The sequence below is a fragment of the Myzus persicae genome, unplaced genomic scaffold (genome assembly GCF_001856785.1).
Source record: "Myzus persicae strain clone G006 unplaced genomic scaffold, MPER_G0061.0, whole genome shotgun sequence".
In the NCBI taxonomy this organism is placed as follows: Eukaryota; Metazoa; Arthropoda; class Insecta; order Hemiptera; family Aphididae; genus Myzus; species Myzus persicae.
Window position 1 is genome coordinate 610,533 of NW_019100825.1, and position 20,478 is coordinate 631,010.

Sequence of the window (20,478 nt, forward strand, 5' to 3'; positions counted from 1 at the left end):
ACCGTGGAATAGAGTATTTTATGTCTGACGTATGTATAGTGTTATTATTTTGTTGCTACCCGCATTATAAAAGTTGTATTTAAAAAAAATGTGTTTTACACAACACTAGGTAATTTCAAAGAAGCATGCCAGTTAATGGCTGAGTACAGTGGCGACATGACAAGGATTTTATGAAACTCGGGTCTCATGGCTGTTTTTGGGTGGGTGAATTCTGGATGGTCGACTATAGTGCAAAAAATTGGCTGACCATAGATATAAATTAAAGACAGTATAGATAGTAACACTCGTTATTCTTGGATTGCAAGTAAAGGGACGAAACAAACACAAAATTATGTCTAAAAAATAAAGACATAAATTATTAAAGTTAGGAACTCACCGCGTCCAGACATAATATTCTGTACTTCAAAAAAAGTGGCTCATTCCAAATAAACTCAATATTTACGTCAATATACATAGGTACCTCATATGTGAGTTTATTTTCCACAATTAACTATTTCAAATCAAAACTTAGCAATAATATATTATTACTGGATGAAACTTATGATGCGTATTTTATTAAAAGATTTTGACAGACATTAAAATAATTTCAGTTACCTGTTTTAAAACCTCCATGACATTGACCAAAAATTGTTTATAGTTTTACCTATGAACATAATAGTGGTACATGAATGTTTTTCCAAACTTTGAATACAAAATGTTGACAAGTGATCAGAAAATAGTTTGCTACCCCTGATCTAAGGTATCTGATGTATTACGGACAGTTTTTTCAAGAAAATGTACTTTGAAAATTTTTTATACTTAAGAAGTTTATGAAACAATTTTAGGAGTGAGTGGTCCTTAAAATGTTTTTGTCACATGAATGAATAATTTTTAAGTCACCACTGGCTAAGCATGACAAAGATTGAAGATTAAGTATGTGAGTAAGTTTAATTTTACAAGTCCTGACATTCAAAATGAGTTGATAAATGTTTGCAGTGATGTTTTAAAAACTAATATTATTTCTCAAATAAAATCAGTTGGTGTTTTTGCTATTATGGTTAATGATGCCATACAGGGCCGGACTGGGCCACTGTGCTACTATTCTACAGGACAGTGGGCCGCGTGCTACGGTTATATGAAAAAAATGTATAAATACTAAAAATATTAAAGTCAATCTAATTATGCAAAAGGCTTATATTTTATGCCAATAATACAAATCAATACAAGTTTACTGAGCATTTGGCAGTTGGTAGTATTATCACAAAAACACAGTGGAATTGTGGAAATATTACAAAAATAAACCCACAATACAATATTTATAGGCTATAGCCACAGATAGGTATATACAAGGAAAAAAATTTGGTTATAGTAAATAGTTGGATAATTTTCAGTTGGCGTAACGTTTTATTTAGTTATATCAAACAATGTGTTTAGTTGAGAGTACTAATATGAATTAGTTAAAAAGTTATAGTTGCGCCAACTTATTTTATTGTAATTTCAACTATATAAAATAGTAACTCAAATTCAACCATATAAAATGGTTGATGTACAAATATTGAATAGTTACAGCAACTATAATCGTTGTTAAAATTATTTTAACAATATAATATTGTAATGTCAACTATACAATTTAGTATAAGTATTATATCGATATAATTAATTAACCTGGATGGTTTTATCAACACTTAAATTATGTTATCACAAATATATTAGTATGATTGGAAATATACAAAAATAATTACGCGGCTGTCATATTACCGGGAAAACTTATTACCGGCGGTATTGGTACACCGCGTACCCCTCTTCACAGTAAACATTTTTACATATTTTATACGTTATATATACGTTTATCATTTACGAACTAACGTATAATACACGTAGATATGTAGTTGATAAAAAGTACAACTATGGTATCATTTTGGGTCAAAAGATAACTATTTAACGAATATTCAACGTTTAGTATCCGTTAGTTGTACATGTTTAATCAACGTATATTCTGCGTAAGTATTAGGTCGTTTTTTTGGATATTTTTGTATAAGTTTCATATAGATTTAGAATATACAATAGATATTTTTCGTATAAATGTAGCATATATTTAGAGTACACAATAGACATTTTTCGTGTAAGTTTAGTATATATTTAGAGTATGCAGTGGATATTTTTTGTTTAGAGTTCGTATATTTTTGAAGAATAGAATGGATATTTTTTGTATAAATGTAGTATATATTTAGGGTATGCAGTGGATATTATAGGCAGGGGCGTTCTCACGGGGGGCGATGAGGGTGTCATATCCCCCCCCCATGAACTTTTTTTATGCATTTTCTTAAGTTTCTTGCTAGTTTCGCTTTTCTCGAAAAAAGAGGTAATGCATAATTGGTTTTAATTTTTAAGTTGTATTAATAATTATTATCATCAAAGATATAAAATATATATTATAGTAGTCAGTAGATACGCATACACAATACACATCTGTGAGTAACATTACGTTATCAGATACCAATGGACTATTATAACATTAAAACATTTCAGTCCATTATGTTTCGATATCTATGTTATGAACGCGCTATATAACATCGATATATCAGTACGACAGTTAGTACAGATTATATCCATCTAACGGACCAAAATAGTTCGTTCCGGGATTCCCGTCACAATCTATTGTTATCAATAACCGAGACAAAATAAACTAATAACTGCGGGCCATCGCGCCCATCGGCCATAGACTGTAGAGTACTTACATAGTTACATCTATCTCTGACTAGTCTGACTGACCACGACAAAATAAAAATAATATATTTTTTTTTATAATATACCTAATTTATTTTGTCGTGATTTTGACGTTTGATCGTACCTCGTGCAGTCGTGCGTTTTGAAATAATAATTTTCATATTTTCATAATAATTATTATTTATTAATTATTACTATACTATTACAATTATGTCAAAACGTAAAATTAGTGATTATTTTTCTAAAAATACAAATCAAGATGATTGTGAACCAACTTCTAGTAAAAATTCAACAAAAACACCAAGTACACTGAATGAAGTAAGTACCCAATACTTAAAATGAATTTACATTTTAAAGTTTAAAAAACTTGGATAAAATGTACCTACTGCATCTGTTCCAAAATCTTTTTACTAACACTATGCAATGTGGTTTAAGATGTCGAATATTAGTGAAAAAACATCAGTTTTGGTTCCGGTTTTGAATTCAATATCACAATCGCCTTCAGTGTCAGTATTTCAAGATCAGGTAAAGTTTTATTTACTATAAAATCATTGTAAATTATATCTTTTACAATAATATTTACAGTTTTGCAGTTTTTAGCTATGCAAATATGCAATACTAAAACTTATATTTATACACATTACAAATGCCTAACTGCTTAAATATTTTTAATAATTTCATATTTTTTAGACTGAAAGTATGCATGCAAATGAAAATGATATAAGCTTATTCGTAAACTGTAGATTATCAGATGCTGATAAATTTACTGTAAGTTTAGACTTTATTGCTGATAAAAATAAACTGTTCTTACTACCAACACCTAGTGTACATAATTTTTACTGTTTAGGCACTTAAAAATGTATGGTTACCATTGCCAACATTTGAGTTTCCTTTAAACCAAAAAAATAAGAAAAGAGGTTTAAAATTCCAATATAAATGGTTGCTTCAATTTAATTGGCTTGCTTACTCAAAAATAAAAAATGGTGCTTATTGCAAGTTTTGTGTAGTATTTTCAAAATGTGGTGGAATAGGGAATCAGCCTTTAAATAAATTGGTATTAGAAGCATTTGATGCATGGAAAAAAGCTCTTGAGGTAATACAGTATTTACAGTTTTTATGAATAAATTGTTTATATTATTAAGTGTGTTTGATGTTTTAATAGACATTTCGTAAACATTCAAAATGTAGTTACCATAAGTCTGCTGTTCTTAATGCTGATCATTTTGTTAGTATATATACAAAACAACAACCATCAATTATTGAGGCTGTTGACACTGATAGGTATGTAAATAAAATACTCAATCATAATATTAAATTAAATAAGTTATAATACAAATTAAGAATATTTTTTTAGATTAGCTAAAATAAAAGAAAATAGAGCAAAACTTATACCTATAATTGAATGCCTTATATTATGTGGACGTCAAGAAATCGCTCTAAGGGGACATAGAGATTCTGGAAAAATTAATGTCAATGGTCAGTAATCATTAATGAGTATCTAAAATCTATTTTTAATATTTTTAATATATTATTTTATCAAACTTTTTTTTGCAGATGATTCAATTAATGATGGAAATTTCCGTGCTATTCTCAGATATAGAGGAAAAGGAGATGAATTTTTAAAAAAAAATCTAGAAAATGATTATCGTTACAAATACATTGGGTCCAAAATTCAAAACGAAATGATCATTGCATGTTCGAAACTGTTTAGGCATATTGGAAAAAATGTATGTGTTTTTTAAAACTCCAAAGCGTAATAATGCATTGTTAATTGCAATCGATGAAGGTGATTTTGAACCTAAAATCAGAACACTTAAAAGACTTTGTGCCACACGCTGGGTGCAGCGTTATGATGCTGTGAACGATTTTGTTGAACTATTCCCTTGTGTGGTGGCTGCATTAGAAATAATTACAGAATGGAACGACAGTACTGCCACTGATGCTGCCATATTATTAAAAGCTATTGATAGTGAATTTTTGATCTCACTTCAAATTACAAAAGTAATTTATTTATTTTAATTTTCTAAAAAATAAAGTTTTAAAGTTATTCTTATAATCTTTTTAACTAAACTTCATTTGTTACAGTTTTTATTTTCCTATGGACTGCCACTATGTAAGCAATTACAATCCAAAAAAATTGACTTAGTAGAAGTAGTTTGCCTTGCCGAGGCTATAATTTCAGCACTTAAGAATATTAGGATTAATATTGAACAAGAATTTAATAATATATTCTTAATGGCAGAGGTAATCAAAGTCAATTAATAAATTTTATATTTAATTTTTATCAAACAATTTCTAAACACAATATAATGTAATTTAGGAAATGGCTAAAGTTATCAGCTTAAATCTATCAGTGAAAAGAATTACAAAAATACAAACCAATCGTGCAAATCCATTTACAGATTCTGATAATAATAAAATATCAAACATAAATGTTGAACATTATTATCGAACTACAATATTTATTCCATATTTGGATTTCTTTATTGCACAATTAGAAGAAAGATTTACTGCACACAAAACTATTTTTAAAGGTTTTTCTTTTTAACTAATATTTAGTACTAATTATAATTTTTACTAATTTATAAATTTAAATAGGATTTGAGACTATTTTTTCAAAAAATCAGTTCTTAAATGCAAGTGAAATTGAATCCTTTAAAAATCTGGCAGAGTTTTATTCACCGCATGTAAATAAAGACAACAGTTTGGCTGAACTGAAAATATGGCGAACAAAGATATTGGACAATTCTGAAGTCATTAAAACTGGCCTAGATGCTCTTCAACTCTGCAGTTCCTCTATTTATACAAATTTGAATAAGTTACTAAAAATTTTATGTGTCCTACCCGTTTCAACATCCACCCCAGAAAGAACGTTTTCAACATTAAAGAGGGTGAAGACATACACTAGAAACTCAATGCTTGAAGTACAATACTCTTTAACTTATTAGTTTAACCGACATTCAATATTTACTTGCATTTTATTTTAGGACCGTTTGAATGGATTAACGTTGTTGGCAGTACATAAAGATACTAGCATTACTCCAGATGAAGTCTTGGATGAAATGTCTATGAAGCCAAGAAAACTTGATCTTATACTTTAAGTCTTTAGATCTATACTTTTATTATGTCCGATTATAAAAAATAAAATATTTTATAAAATGTTAATTTTGAATATGATTAGCTCTATATCTAGTATTATATCATATAATATATATCAACCTATTTCTAAAATATCAATATATAAGAACATTTTGTGTATATGACAATAAACAAAACAAGATACAGTTTATCCCCCCCCATTAGAAAAAGCTGAGCACGCCCCTGATTATAGGTATGAGAAGAGATAACAAGAGGTCGCGGTAGTGGTGGCCAATCTCAGTACAGGAACAGTAAGTATATATATTATAATTATAATACTTTCTAATTAATAGTAATTGTTGAGCTATAATGGTTTTATACCGAAAGCTAATAAAAATAAAAAAAAATAAAAAATACCTTCTAATTTGTTTTTATAGTCTACTTCTATCTACGCAAATGTTATATTCAGGTGCATCAATTACGCATGTACCTAATACATACACCACATTCACAATGCCTAAAACATATTCTTTAACAACTTTATTGATTTGACCATAAAATTTTTTATAACTTTTAAATAATTTATACTTATTGCTGTATTCAGTGTAACCAGGGAAAGGAGGTTAGAGATTTTATCTATCTGTTCATTGTCAATTTTTTAGTAGATCTATAGAAAATAACTATTTCAAAATGTTCGAGTGGTATATACTTTGGTTATGTTCACTTTGTCTAACTTGACATAAAAACGTATTATTGATTTTGTATTTCATACCATTGATTAAATATACATATATTTAATCAATGTTCATACTTATTACTATGAATTGTTCAGTTAGTGATGTTGTTTTATTATCTAGTTACATTGCTCTTCGTATAATATTATAACATCATATTTTAAAATGCCTTTTCAAAATCTGCTGTATTAAATGATTCCTTTATAGAAATGTGGGCTTTCTGAAATTTTTTAAATTAATAAAACCAATCAACAATTTATCTTGTATATGTTCTAATTTCAATTCCTTTGATGTTCTAGAATGCATTGTATGTGGAAAACGAGGCCACAGTGCTGCTGACTGCTGGTTTAGGAAGCCAGCAGCAGCAGCATCGGAAAAAGGCGGTGGTTCAGCGATAGCAGCCAGAGCTGCCAAAGCAGCTAAGGCAGCTGAAGCTGCTATCGCCTTAGCAGCAAAGCTGCAGCAAGAGGCGGTTCTGGCTGCTGCCGCCGAAGTGCAGCAGGCAACAGCAGCCGCTACAAGAACTATAAATGTTTTTTTTTAATAAAAATGTTGTTTATTAAATATATGTTTTCAATTTTATTCCTGGTCATCATTAGTATTTACAAACATTTATGTTCAAAACAGTACATACATAATCGATATTAGGTAACTTGAATTATACTTTTATTGTTTTCGTTTAAAATTGTAATGGTTACTAGTTTAACACTATATACATATTTTTAATAATTTATTAACTAAAAATGGACATGGATGGCACATTATTACTTTTAGGTTGGTGGTAGTTTATGTAACAACATCCAGATTGTATCAAGAAGAGCTGACAGAGGAAATACCTTGTGTTTCAATCAATCAATATTTAAAAAATTTTTTATTTTTTATTTTTTAGAACTTTTAAATATCAATATTTTTTTTGATTAAATTAATTTGGAACTTATGAACAACTTTTTTTAAAATATTACTTTTGAGAATTTGCTGACTGAGTATATTTCTAAAATTATTTACTTATCACATATTTAAAATTTTTTATTTTACATTTAATTAACGTAATTTTTTTCTGTCTGGTTGTCCTGTTACACCCAGCACAATATATCAATTTATAAACGGTAACATATAAATGATTAGAGGTGGTGGCCGAGGTGGTGGCCCCAGCATAATGTGTCAATTTATAAACAGTAACATATTATAAATGAACAAATAATTAAACCAGTAGGGATCACTTTCAAACTAGGTACAAGTAATACAATATTGGGATGTGTAAATCATTTATATATTATATATTAATTAAATATTAGGTAGGAAATATTAATTATTATAATATTATACATTTAAATTATTATTTAAAAATTGTACTTTCCATTGAGTAATAGGAAGGAAGAATAAGAGAATGTTAAAACACTTGTATTACAAGATGTAGTCGTATTACAATATGTAGTCGTATAAAAAAAAAACTAATTCATAGGTTTAGAAACCTAAAATTAAGAAAAATAACTACTTCAAACAATGAAATGTAACCCAACTCTATCAAATTAATAATTCTTAAACAAATATAACTTGTAATATTATTTAATAGTTTGATTAGTTTATACGCCATTATATTATTATATTTGAAACCAATTTCATGTATTAGTACAATAATTAAATATTTTCATCCGGATATTTCTATACATGATACTCCTCTCCCCTCCTCAGTGCAACTAGATCAAATTTGCTACCAAAACAACCATCAAAGTTAAAATCGAAGTATTGTTACTGCTCCTAACAGCGATGCCAGATACAAATAAAAAAAATATTAAAAAACACAAAATTTTAAAATTACCACATAAATTTTCTTTGCTTAGAATCTAAAATCAATTTTTATTTTAAAAATTTAAAAGGTTGGTTGTTGCTTTAGAGCAACATTATGCAATTATAACTACAATATATTATACAATACATTAAAATATTGAAATGCATTTAAATTTTAATATTTTTCTTTTTGTTTATTAAATAAAAATCAAATTGTATTACAATAATACAATATTACATAATTTTAAAAATGTAATTGAAGAAAATAAAAATTAATTTATGTTTTCTAATTTTAGATCTTGTTTTGAGAGAGGCAAATCTGCATTTTCAATAATCTTAAACAAGCAATACAAAATACATATGATAATAAACAATTGTATAAATGTGTGACAATTAAGTAATAAATAAGAAGAAAGCATTACCATTCTTGAACCATCTCTTAATTGAACTGCAATGTGTTTGCCAGGTACAATCTGTAAGCCAGTAAATGTATTTATGTGGATGCAAATATTTGACATCCACTGAAGAATGCGAGCTTTGGAACATTTGAATGCAATATCTCTAATTTCGTGGTACTAAAAAAAAACATTAACTAAAGAAAAAAAAAACAACCAAGCAATCTGTATTGCTGTATAGTAGATTATTTTAATGGATGTGACTATGTGAGAAATATGAATTCAATAATACATTGTTAAATAACACTTGCAATGTACGTTTAACAAATAATTATATTTTTATCAACCAAAACATAAACATTAACACAAGGATAGGATTCATGTTTCAAGTATTTAAAATATACTGTTTTGAATATCGTATTCATGTAGTTTATCCCATAAACAATGCATATTCATAAAGATATAATTTAAAAACCAAGTTATTATTTGTAAAGTGAACAGTTTAAATTATTTAAATAGTGAAACATATCAAGTAATTGCCGAAAACATCATTTATTATACAACATACAATAAGATATTATACATTTTATTATGATAGTTAAAAATAATCAAAATAACATTACCATACAGCCGAGACCAAGCCCATACATTTCAGATTTTAAAATGTCATGAACTGACATCCCTGGTCTTAAATTACGTTGATCCAAGTGTAAGTTCACTTTTTTTTTGATTTCCAACAATAATCTCTCAAGACTCCCTATTTTGAATATACACTTAATATGTTCAGCATCAACTATAAAATATAATAAATATTTTAAGAGATAAAGGTTACATCAAGATTAAAAAATCAAATATATTAGTCATAAATTATTTTACCATATTTAACATTTAATATTTAAACTTTAATCATTATTCATATAATAACCTACAGGTATATTACAATTCTGAGTAGAGGCATTCAGTCATCCTAGCATACTCTATGTATAAATAATACAATTTAATAAATACAAATTGGAAATATCCAATGGTCCATGACTATAGAAATAAGTCTATAAATAGCATAATTTCCAGTTAAACTTTTTTTTTGTTAAATGTAGAAAAACTTCTGAGGAATCTTCTATTAAAATTTCTAAGTTATGAAAAGAAAAATAATTTTAAAATTATCATTATTTTAATGAAATATGTCAAAATTTGCATTTTAAGAGAATATAAAAAATAATCATGCCTATGAACTCCATTTTCAAGCTTTTTTACCAAGTGAAAAAGTTTTTATCAAAAATAATTTAAAATTTAAAAAAATTTAATATAAAATTCGGGAATGTTACTAGTTTCTAAGTTAATCCAAAAAAATAAAATCAATTTAAAATTAATATTTTTTTGGTTTTCCTAGATAGAATCAAAAACAACAGAGAATTTTAATTACCAAAAATGTTGATGACAGAAAACAAAACACTTACATACCATAACAAATATAATACATTCATTCGCTACTCTGACAACCCTTATATAATGTTTAATATAAACCTTTATTTTATTATATAAATTTAATTATTTCAAATAGTTTTCATATACTTGTTAAAAGTTTCTCAACCACTACTTAAAAGGATATTATATCATCACATAGTCAGCGGAGTTCATTTAGAGTTATAGCTTTAAAATAATAGTGAATCGACATAATTTATCAAACTGAAAAGTAAAAAGGCCTACAGCGAGTCACTGTAATGGATGTGTTAAATTTTAATTCAATGATATAAAATCGAGGTATACGAAAAATGATTCTGAGCAAAGATGGTATGTTTTGAAACTACAAAAAAATAACTAAAATCATTATTCTCTGTTTATTTGAATAAACAGTTTTGTCTAAATTTGAAACTAAAGTATCTATTAAAAGATACTGTATTTATTAACTTTATTGATTTTTTGGTTACAGTATCAACTACTTATAAGAAAGCCTGTTCAACATTTTAAATCCTTAGAAATAAAAATTGAAAAGTTTATAGATTTTTACTACAAAATAATTTTCAAATTTCCCAGATTTTGATAAATTTTAAATACTTAAAAAAAGGGCCTATGCATTATAAACATTTTTCAACAGCTACTATAACAACTGGGGAACTTTTAATTCAATTTTTAAGCTTTTTGACCCAAAATTTTTTTTTTCAAATTTATAGAAAAAAAAACATAAAAATTTTAAATGACAAACAATAACTTAAAAATAGTCAAAATATTTAGAAAATTTTATAATATATGGAAAATGATAAAATCAACATTTGTTGAACATTCCAAATATTTATGGTTATTTGTTTTTGAGATACAAGTAAATAAAAAAAATCATCCCATGAGTAATAGTTAGTTTACTGACAATTGAATTCTATGTAAAAACTTAGAACATAAATATAATTATTTAAAAATTAATTTTATTCTTTGGAAATATTTTTTTTTTAAGTAGAACTTATGATGAATCTCTTATTACATTTATAACCTCAAATAACCGTTTTTTTAAATGTCAAAATATTTGCTACACTAACTTCAGACGCTCATAAAAAATTATTCTGGATTTACCTTAATTTTTTTTTTAAATTACCATTTACTACAACTTCATTAAATTGTCAAGTTTTTTGACAGCGTGTTATTTGCAATAATAAAAATAAAAATTTTCTTATGTTTATAAATAGCTAAGAGAATATTTTGAAAATGTATCTTTTATTATTTGTTTAGGGTTACACTAAAAACCAATTTCCTCAAAAAATGATTTGGTACACTGTTTATACGTAGTTATGTGAAGGATAGTTGGACTAACCTGACACTGAAGTGGCATATCTTTATGTAGATGATGATTCAATTTCATAAATTTATAATAATTAAAGATAAAAATAAAGTTATATTAATTTGAATTACCTTCCGGAAAAGCTGTGGAGTATAGTCTTTCCAAGCTACTTTTAGTTTTCATCATATCTACATCAATGTCTGACTCTACAGTGTATACATAAGGAAGGTCCAGTGTGCCTTCCTGTAAATCTGTATAGGTGGTTCCATCCTAAAATAATACAATTACTATTGATCAAATATCTGTATAATTATTGCATTTACCTTTAAAAATGTTGTAAATTCCAATAGTATATTTTGATAATCGTCTGGATGTTCGTGCCAACAAGAAATTTGATGAAATTCGTCAGAAAATTGTCTCATACCTCCAGCAAAACCTCTTGGGTAAATTTTAGCTATGAACAAGAATTGAGTTAAGTTTGGTTTAAATAAAAAGATTTTACTTTCAAGGCAATTTACAATTATTTAGATTAAAGAGTCCGCATCAAATAAAATAGAAGTTGATATTTTCAGTAAAACCGTTTTGGTGATTAGAATCGAAATTTCTATAAATGTAAATTGGTTACATTTGGTTTACCTTTATGATGAACAAAGATCAGGGAGTATGTTTTACTATTAGTTTTAAGAATTATACAGTAAAATAACTTAAATATAACACAATAATGTGATATTTTTTGACTTCTAAGAGTTATAATCAATTAATTTTTGTAAGAAATCCTCATCAAATTATTAAAAATTAAATAAATATTTGTATTATAATAGTTAAATCTTTGGTTAAGCGAAAAAAAAAAATGCATTTTAAATGACAAGGCCTTAACTTCATAAGCGTGCTCACTGAGTAGTCAGGGAAGGCATTTTATAATATTTAATCAATAATCTTATTATGATCGAAATAAATTAGAAAAATAATTAGTGTTTATAATCTAAGGCAAAAGCGTATATTCTGGGAGGGGGGTACATGAGGGACAATTGCCCCGGCAGCAAATTTCACACAGGTGTTGAAAGTTTTTTTTACGGAAGAGAAAAATTACCACTATAAAAACTTGTGGGGGGGGAAGGCATTAAAAATATTGTGTACCCTGGGCAGCTTAACCCTAAGTACGCCACTGATTTAGGTGCGAACAAGAATATTATATTACTTGCAGGGGTTTTACCTGGTCTGCGCCCGGGTCGTCAGTCGATTACCTATTATTAACATTTATGTTTATTTTTATAGATTTATATAGTTCATTATTATAAATCCGGTAGAGCGCGATACTATTAGTTTTTTCTTTTTTATATAAAACAGTGAGTTTCAATTTTATTTATATTGAATATTAATCCGTTAGACCGCGCCACTAGTAACAACCTTATACCTTTACTTTGTGTGGCCGAAAGGTATATCCCCAACAAAAACATAACAGTGAAAAAAGGCCAAGTTCCAAACTCCCTCCCAAAGAAGTCGGCCTATCAAAGTAGTGAAATCTACATTGTAGCCAAGTCTGCTATTTTTTAATTCATAACCTCACTGCACTCCTACATTAAAGAGCAACACTTCTCTTTTATTTGTATTGTTTAACACTTAGTCAGTTTCTGAATGAGGAATAAACTAGACTTGGCCGCAATGTAGATACCACTACTCTATGATTCGCTGTCTTTTTTGAGAAGAAATCTAAACCTTTTACTTTTTTCTGAATCTTCTTCTCCCCATCACCCTCGTAAGTCATAAGTGAGCACATTCGATAATGATGTTTTATTCCTCATTCAGAAACTGACCAAGTGTTAAACAATACAAATAAAAGATAAGTGTTGCTCTTTAATGTAGGAGTGCATTGAGGTTATGAATTAAAAATAGCAGACTTGGCCAAAATGTAGATTTCACTACTTTGATAGGCCGACTTTTTTGGGAGGGAGTTTGGAATTTGACCTTTTTTCACTATTATGTTTTTGTTGGGGATATCTTTATTTTTGCGGGCTTCAGCGTCGTGGACGACGTGTTGTTATTATTTATTTATTTTTATTTTTTTATACGTTTTAGATTTTCTCTTGAAAAACCGTTTGGGTTTCTGTTGAGGAGCTGAGAAATTGGACTCTAGTCAATACCAGGCAAAGATACCCAAGTACGGTCTTTTATTTAAAAGCTGCAGTTAATAGCTGAATATTTGAATAAAATAAATGTACGAAAACATGATTATGTTTTATAAATATATATATAATTCAATTCAAACAATTTCTTATTACCATATTGTAACGCTGTTTGAAAGTAAACGTTTATGCGTGCTAAGCGCGCCACTTCATACGTTTAGAAATACACACTCTGGAGAGGCATTCAATTTTTAGATTTTTCCCTTTAGTTACACTGTAAAATCTACTTTTGTGCCAAATTTCACGTTTCTACCTATACCCTATACGGGAAATGTCTTATAATTTTGATGATCAGTGAGTGAGTGAGTGAGTGAGTAACAATATTGCAAATTTTGAAATGGCACAATATTAAAGGCATTTTTTCTTACAGCGTACTAAGCTACTAGAGGTTAATCTGTGTGTTAAATTTTAAAAGTTTATCTTAAGAAGAAACAGAGATATATGGGTTAGAAAAAAGGGGCGAATTGGTTCGTGTAAAGATACACTGGCATTGCTGAAACTTGGCCTAGCGCACTGCCGTGCGCTCAGATTTTGTAATTTTAATATGGATACTGACCTTACCCTGATCCGGTTGAATAGCTATATTTAATTTCAAGCAAATCGAACGAGTAGTTTAAAAGATTACTAGTAGGAAAAATAGTGACATCCGTTTTTATTTATATAGATTTACGCGTGTGTGTTAATATGTTATGAATGACTATTGACTACCCCGCCAGAAATGTCTGGACACGCTTATGCTTGACTTAATAATTTTTTCACACATTTCTGAAAGGTCACTCCCAACCATTACATAATGTTACATAGTTATGGCACAGATATCTTGTATAATACAATAAAATAATCCTACGAGACATCTACTACAATATTTTAAATACTTACAAAGACCAATAATTTGATGATATGTGCGAGAGACACCATTTAATAAATTAAATTCCAGTGCAGCGATTTCAGCAGGAAAATAAAACTGCTCCCCATTATGAGTATGACAATTTATGTGCAATAAAATAAAGTTCTTATTAAATAATTCTGAAACATTAAAATTATTGTTGTGCAGGTATACATCAAATATGAAATAAATTTAAATTTAAAATTATTATGAGAAAATAATAATTTGTATAATAATTTATAATAATAAAACAATTAAAATAATGTAGTACACAAAGAATCATCAAATTTTAATGATTCAAGGATTAACACTAGTGTGAGGGGATGTGGGGAAACCATATTATTAGTATTTAAATATTAATGGAGACTTCCATCATACATTTAAAATAATTAAAATTTCAATATAAATTATAACTAAAATTGTGGCCCTAATTATGGTTTATAAACAGGATGTCCACTTATTTAGGAACACACAACTTCTCTTCCAGATTATGTTGGATTTAATATTTTTGACAGTTTAAAGATGGAGGTACCAACTATAAATTTATAGTAACATTTTAAAATTGTTGGACTTCCCAGTGTGTGCATGCCCAGTAAAACATTTTTAAAAAATAATATTTATTTTTATATTTTAAAAAGCCTATTTATTAGTAAATTTGGTTCAATAACTAAGTAAAAAAAAAAATCAAAATTTGATTTAATTTAAATCTAATTAAATAAAAAAGGTTTTTTCTGAATTTGTAAACACTGTTATCATTTATAGAACTTGGCACTAATTTAATGATAGTACTTACCCTGATCGTTAGGTATACATTCAAACATTTTGTTTAAATATTTCTGCATGTTCCAATAATCATAGCTATTATTGTGCAAATCACTAATCTGTTTCATCTGTATTCAAATACAATGTAAAGTGTCTTAATTAGAATTTACAGAATAACTTAATAACTAAATTATATTAAATTGAACAATGAAAAAAACATTATAATAATAATAGTAGCAATTACTACAATACTTATATATCAAAGAGAAAATAAATCGAATTCAGTATTAACAAAAGTACCATTATTTAAAGTATTAATTGGGGAGAACACCATACACCTAAGACATTTATGAGGAATATAAAATAAACCGAGATGTCTTATACTATGGTGATTGTGAATTATCTATTTTGTTCTGTATATTTACTAAGATCATATATTTTCAACATATCTGCATTGATCCTAAGGCAGTTACAGAAAATTGCTTTAGTTTCAAAATTATGATTAAATATTCAACACCTTAACTACAACTAGTATGGCATGGGTTTTAGTTGAAGCTAAGGTTGACAATTGCTGTAATAAACTGTGGACTACGATTGATGATGAAAAAGATAAATACAAAGTTTTCGCATGTATATAATGCAATAAATAAGTTATTGAATAAATATTGTTGCCTATGAAAAAATAGTAAACAGTTTCATGATCAATAATAATGAAACAAAAAATATATACATAGTGTGGTAGAGATGAATGAATGATTTCAATTAGAATTTATCATTTATGTTTCTTTAAAGTGTACCAACTAAAAGAGTGACCATTATATCTCAAACAAACTTTTCAGGAATGTTTGGATTAGTGTTACATTGTAAAATGTTGTTACCAATGAATTAAGTACCTAGTTCAATTTACTGGGTTCAGTAAGCCATTGATTCACAATAGTTTCTCTGATTTTATTTCAAGGGTAAACTTCTACCAAGAGCAATTCTAATTATTAAAAAACTTTTAAAATTAAATTGTTCATGTCAAGAACTAACTAAATAAATATTATAATTTGTTTGTATCAGAAATAAAATCATACTCTTTATTGCATATTTTATTGGTTAACTAACTAGGTATACGTCATTTTCCATACTAATTAAACTGAATTTTTTTAATTATCATTCAATTATAAAAACATGAGAATCCTGAATCATATTATATAATTTACGCGATCATCAAGACACGTAATAATCGTGTTTATGGTCCTCCAGTTAGTGACCCCTAGTCTACAGCATTAAATGCATGCAACTTATATGTTATGGGTTATGATATAGTGAATACATCTCATATATATTATGTTGAATATTATAAATGTTAGTATAATGTTTACCTATGATACTGAAGTGTGTGCCACGACCAAATAATTAGTAGGAATAGTGATTATAAAATGATGTACTATATAAAGTGCACTAACAACGAAACTGATATAATAGCAACAAGTTTGTACAAAATAACGTAGGTTTGCAAGTTTTGTCAATGCTATAACGAAGTCAAATACGTAACCTTAGGAAGGATGTATTATCGCACGAAAATTTTAAGCGAAAAACATACGGAATTAATCATGTCACCGTCAGCACGTAAATCGAAAATTGAAACATTTAAGTTTGCATCATTAAACAGTATAATTAAAATTAACTTGCATACTTTACCTTCGCTAAATTTCAAATAATAATACACGTTCTCTTAAGTTGTAAAATGCAAGTGAGATATGACACTCCGCTTATCAATTGAACGAAAAATGTACACCAGTTGAGATTGCCACCATGAGCGCTAGCTACCCTCAGAGGGCCGAAATCAAGGTGTATACTATATTTATAATTATTATAATTACAATTCCTTTCCTTACTGGCTTACTAGTTCTTATAATCTCTTATAATCTAATACTCAATATTTTTAAATTTAAAAAAAACAATGCCACTCAGGTGCTTTGTACCTGGTTGTGACACTGGCTTGATTACTGATCGCAAAATGTTACAGAATGAAGGAAAAAAATATCCTTCGATATTCCATCCCCCTGAGGTAATAGATAAATAAATCGTCATATTAAAAACTAGAAGTGTCTAACTGTTACTTGTTAGTATAACAACAAACCCATTATATAAGTAGATTGTAGATGTTAACTGTTAAGTATTTGTTAGTTGTTGTCTGTTGACTGTTGTAGTATGTGTTTTCAAACGAATATTAAGTCTTAAATACCTTACTGTTGAGTTATTTTTGTATTTGATTATAGAATATTCTTTATTTCATTAGTATTTGAAAGGCAAAATTTAGGTTTTCAAATGAGCCAATTTTAATACACTCTAGTTTTGTAGAAAATGGTTGATATTTGGAATAGAAAAATACCAAGAGCAGATAAAGTCCGCCTTCAGACTTGTAGGCACCTTATAAAGTTAGTTGTACGGCTAATCCACTTTGGCATATTAAAAAAAAAAATCCTCAAATGCTCGAATACTAATTCAGTATGAATGTACCGTCATCTGGGTGACTTGAAACTTCGGTGTATAGATAACACTAACATAAATATTTGGTCAACAAGAATTCGCGAGTACGGCTTAACGGCGTCAAAAAGTTAGTGATGCGTAGCTAATAAACAATAATTTCTCATAAAGTCTTATTTTCCCTATTCGCGGTGAAATTGATTTGATATGAGGGTTATCGACAATTTCGTGTTATTGCATATTACGGTATGGTGGTAGTGCGGGATAATATCTCATATACCTTCTTAGGTCTAGTTACGATCTGTCTTTTCTGTTCCGGACGCCTAGTAAGTAACGTGTATATTTTATTAATCTTTTAAACAAATGCTGTTTAGTTCCCCCTCGCCATTACGATACGTCGCGTATGCCATATGGTACGCGTCCATATGAAACGAGGTGGTGTTTCGGAACAAGTCTAGACTGGATTTGGTGCCACAGCAATTTTTTGAAGTATGCAAACAATTATTCCTCTCAGAGTGCAATGAAATTGGTTCACTACTAAATGTTGAAAGTGGGAACTCTGAAGTATCAGAAAATGAAAGTGAGGATGATTCTTATAATTCAATATTACCCAGTTCTCAATCATCTGGAAGTTTTGATAGTTCTTGTAACAACATGGCAAGTGTACAGGGCTTATAATATTTAAATTCAAAAAAAAAAAGATGGAGGGAAAGACTTGACAACACTAGAGAATTATCCGATTGTGAAACAGATATTTCTCAAGTATAACCAACACTTCCTTCTTCTGCACCGGTGGAACGTCTTTTTAGTAGTGGGAGTCAGATTTTGGCTCCTTGGAGGAACCGGTTAAGTGATAAAACATTTGAAATGTTACTTTGTGTAAAATCAAATAAAATAAATTGTTAATTTGTATTTCAATTGCATTTCACTTGTAAGTATTAAATAAAGATATTTAAATGTTGGTGGTATTCAAGTATAGATATCTATTACATTAAATATAGATGTATGTTTGTATAATAATTATAATATAATTTAATATACTAATATATTGAGTATAATACCTGGACAGTGGACACCAAGTAATAAACAAATAATTATTTTATTTTCAATATTAATTCTTTAAATTACAATTTTATTTCAGTAATTGTTTAGTTATCATTTTTAATTTTAATAAAAGGTATTTGAAACTGATTAAAAACTCAATATCTTAAAAAAATTAATTTAATTAATTAATTATATAAAAACATATAATGCTTTTTTAAAAATTATAATTGGATACAAAGCAAAATACAAAAGTATTTTGTGTCTCCGAATTAGTAAAATAATTAAGATAATTTTGAAGGAAATAAATTATAGTGACATAAGTACATAACCTAATACCTACTTTATATTATTTTATTTATAACAAATTTGCCATTTTACAATTAATACAAGCTAAAATTATCTGTTTTTTATCTAGATAAAAGTGGTTATCTTTTATCTATTATCTAGATAAATATTTTAAGTTTTATCTATTATCTTATCTAGATAATTTTTTGGTTATCTTTGCACAACACTGGTCAAATCACTCACATACATATATTAGTTGTTTTTTATTTATTATTTCTATTTCATAGTGTAAAAGCGCATTCGGTGTTATTTTTTTTATTATTTATATTAGCACTGAACGCTAGTAGCGCCAACAATTCGATATATCAAACGTAAACGCTTTAGATTTAATGTCTAATGAAGAAGATAGAGCATTTTTAATTGCCCAGAGACAGAAAGGTCGAACTGGATCATTGCTTGGTATTGATCAAAAAACAAATAAAAAAGAAAAAACCATAGAGGATCGGAAACAAGCGACAAATAAAAGAAAAGATCATGCTCGTAATGAATTTAAAGCTTCAAGTAAGTTTTGAGTCCTGTTGTATATTGTTATAGAGACGCGCTCTGGCGGACTGTGCCAGATAGACGCAACTATTATTATTTTTATGTGCGATGTTACAAGTTGTAATCAGATCATCATATTCATGTCTCATGATGTTACGAATAATAATATANTTTGTCATACATTGGACTTGAAGACCATGGTAATGAATCTACATGTCACAAAGAATTTGCTGACCACGCCTTGGTTTTTATGTGGCAATCATTGGGTTCAAACTTTTCCCAGACAATTGGAGTTTTTGCTTCAAAGGGTGATGTTAAAGGTAAGTTAGTAAAAAAAATAACAATAATTTTATTATTTTGTTAATCAAATTTAATTATAATATTTGTATTTCTAAAAAATTTCAGGTACTTTGTTGGCTCAACTGGTTCTAAAAGCTATAACATTGGTTGAAAATACAGGCATTATAGTGGATGGTATAGTTTGTGATGGAGCTACAACAAACAAAAAAATGTGGACAGAACTCGGTATAAATGGAACGCAAGGAAATTTAAAAAATTATTTTTTGCATCCTCTAAATGAAACAAGGAAGATTTTTGCTTTTTCTGATTTTGTGCACCTTATTAAATGTGTACGGAATCGTCTTTACAATAGCAAATCTTTACGTGTAAGTATTAAAACAATTTAATTTAGGTATTTAAAACTAATACCTACATTGTAAATATTAATTTTTTTTATATTTATTAACTAATGATATTAGTTGCACCCTGATAGCGACAGCGTATCTTGGAAATACTATGAAGAGGTGTATAAAAACGATGTAGTACATCCTGC

The 20,478-nt window shown here is 27.9% G+C and overlaps 1 protein-coding gene across 1 annotated transcript; it reads right to left on the bottom strand.

Moving 5' to 3' along the window:
* Nucleotides 1–8,519: 8,519 nt before the first annotated feature.
* Nucleotides 8,520–16,997, bottom strand: LOC111026332 (the record flags this gene model as incomplete). The annotated part of the gene is made up of 8 exons (XM_022304391.1): nt 8,520–8,641; nt 8,729–8,881; nt 9,325–9,494; nt 11,600–11,738; nt 11,792–11,922; nt 14,531–14,677; nt 15,331–15,427; nt 16,986–16,997. Coding segments are annotated over 8 exons (912 nt in total), but the record flags the coding sequence as incomplete, so codon positions are not given.
* Between the last annotated feature and the right edge of the window lie 3,481 nt (nt 16,998–20,478).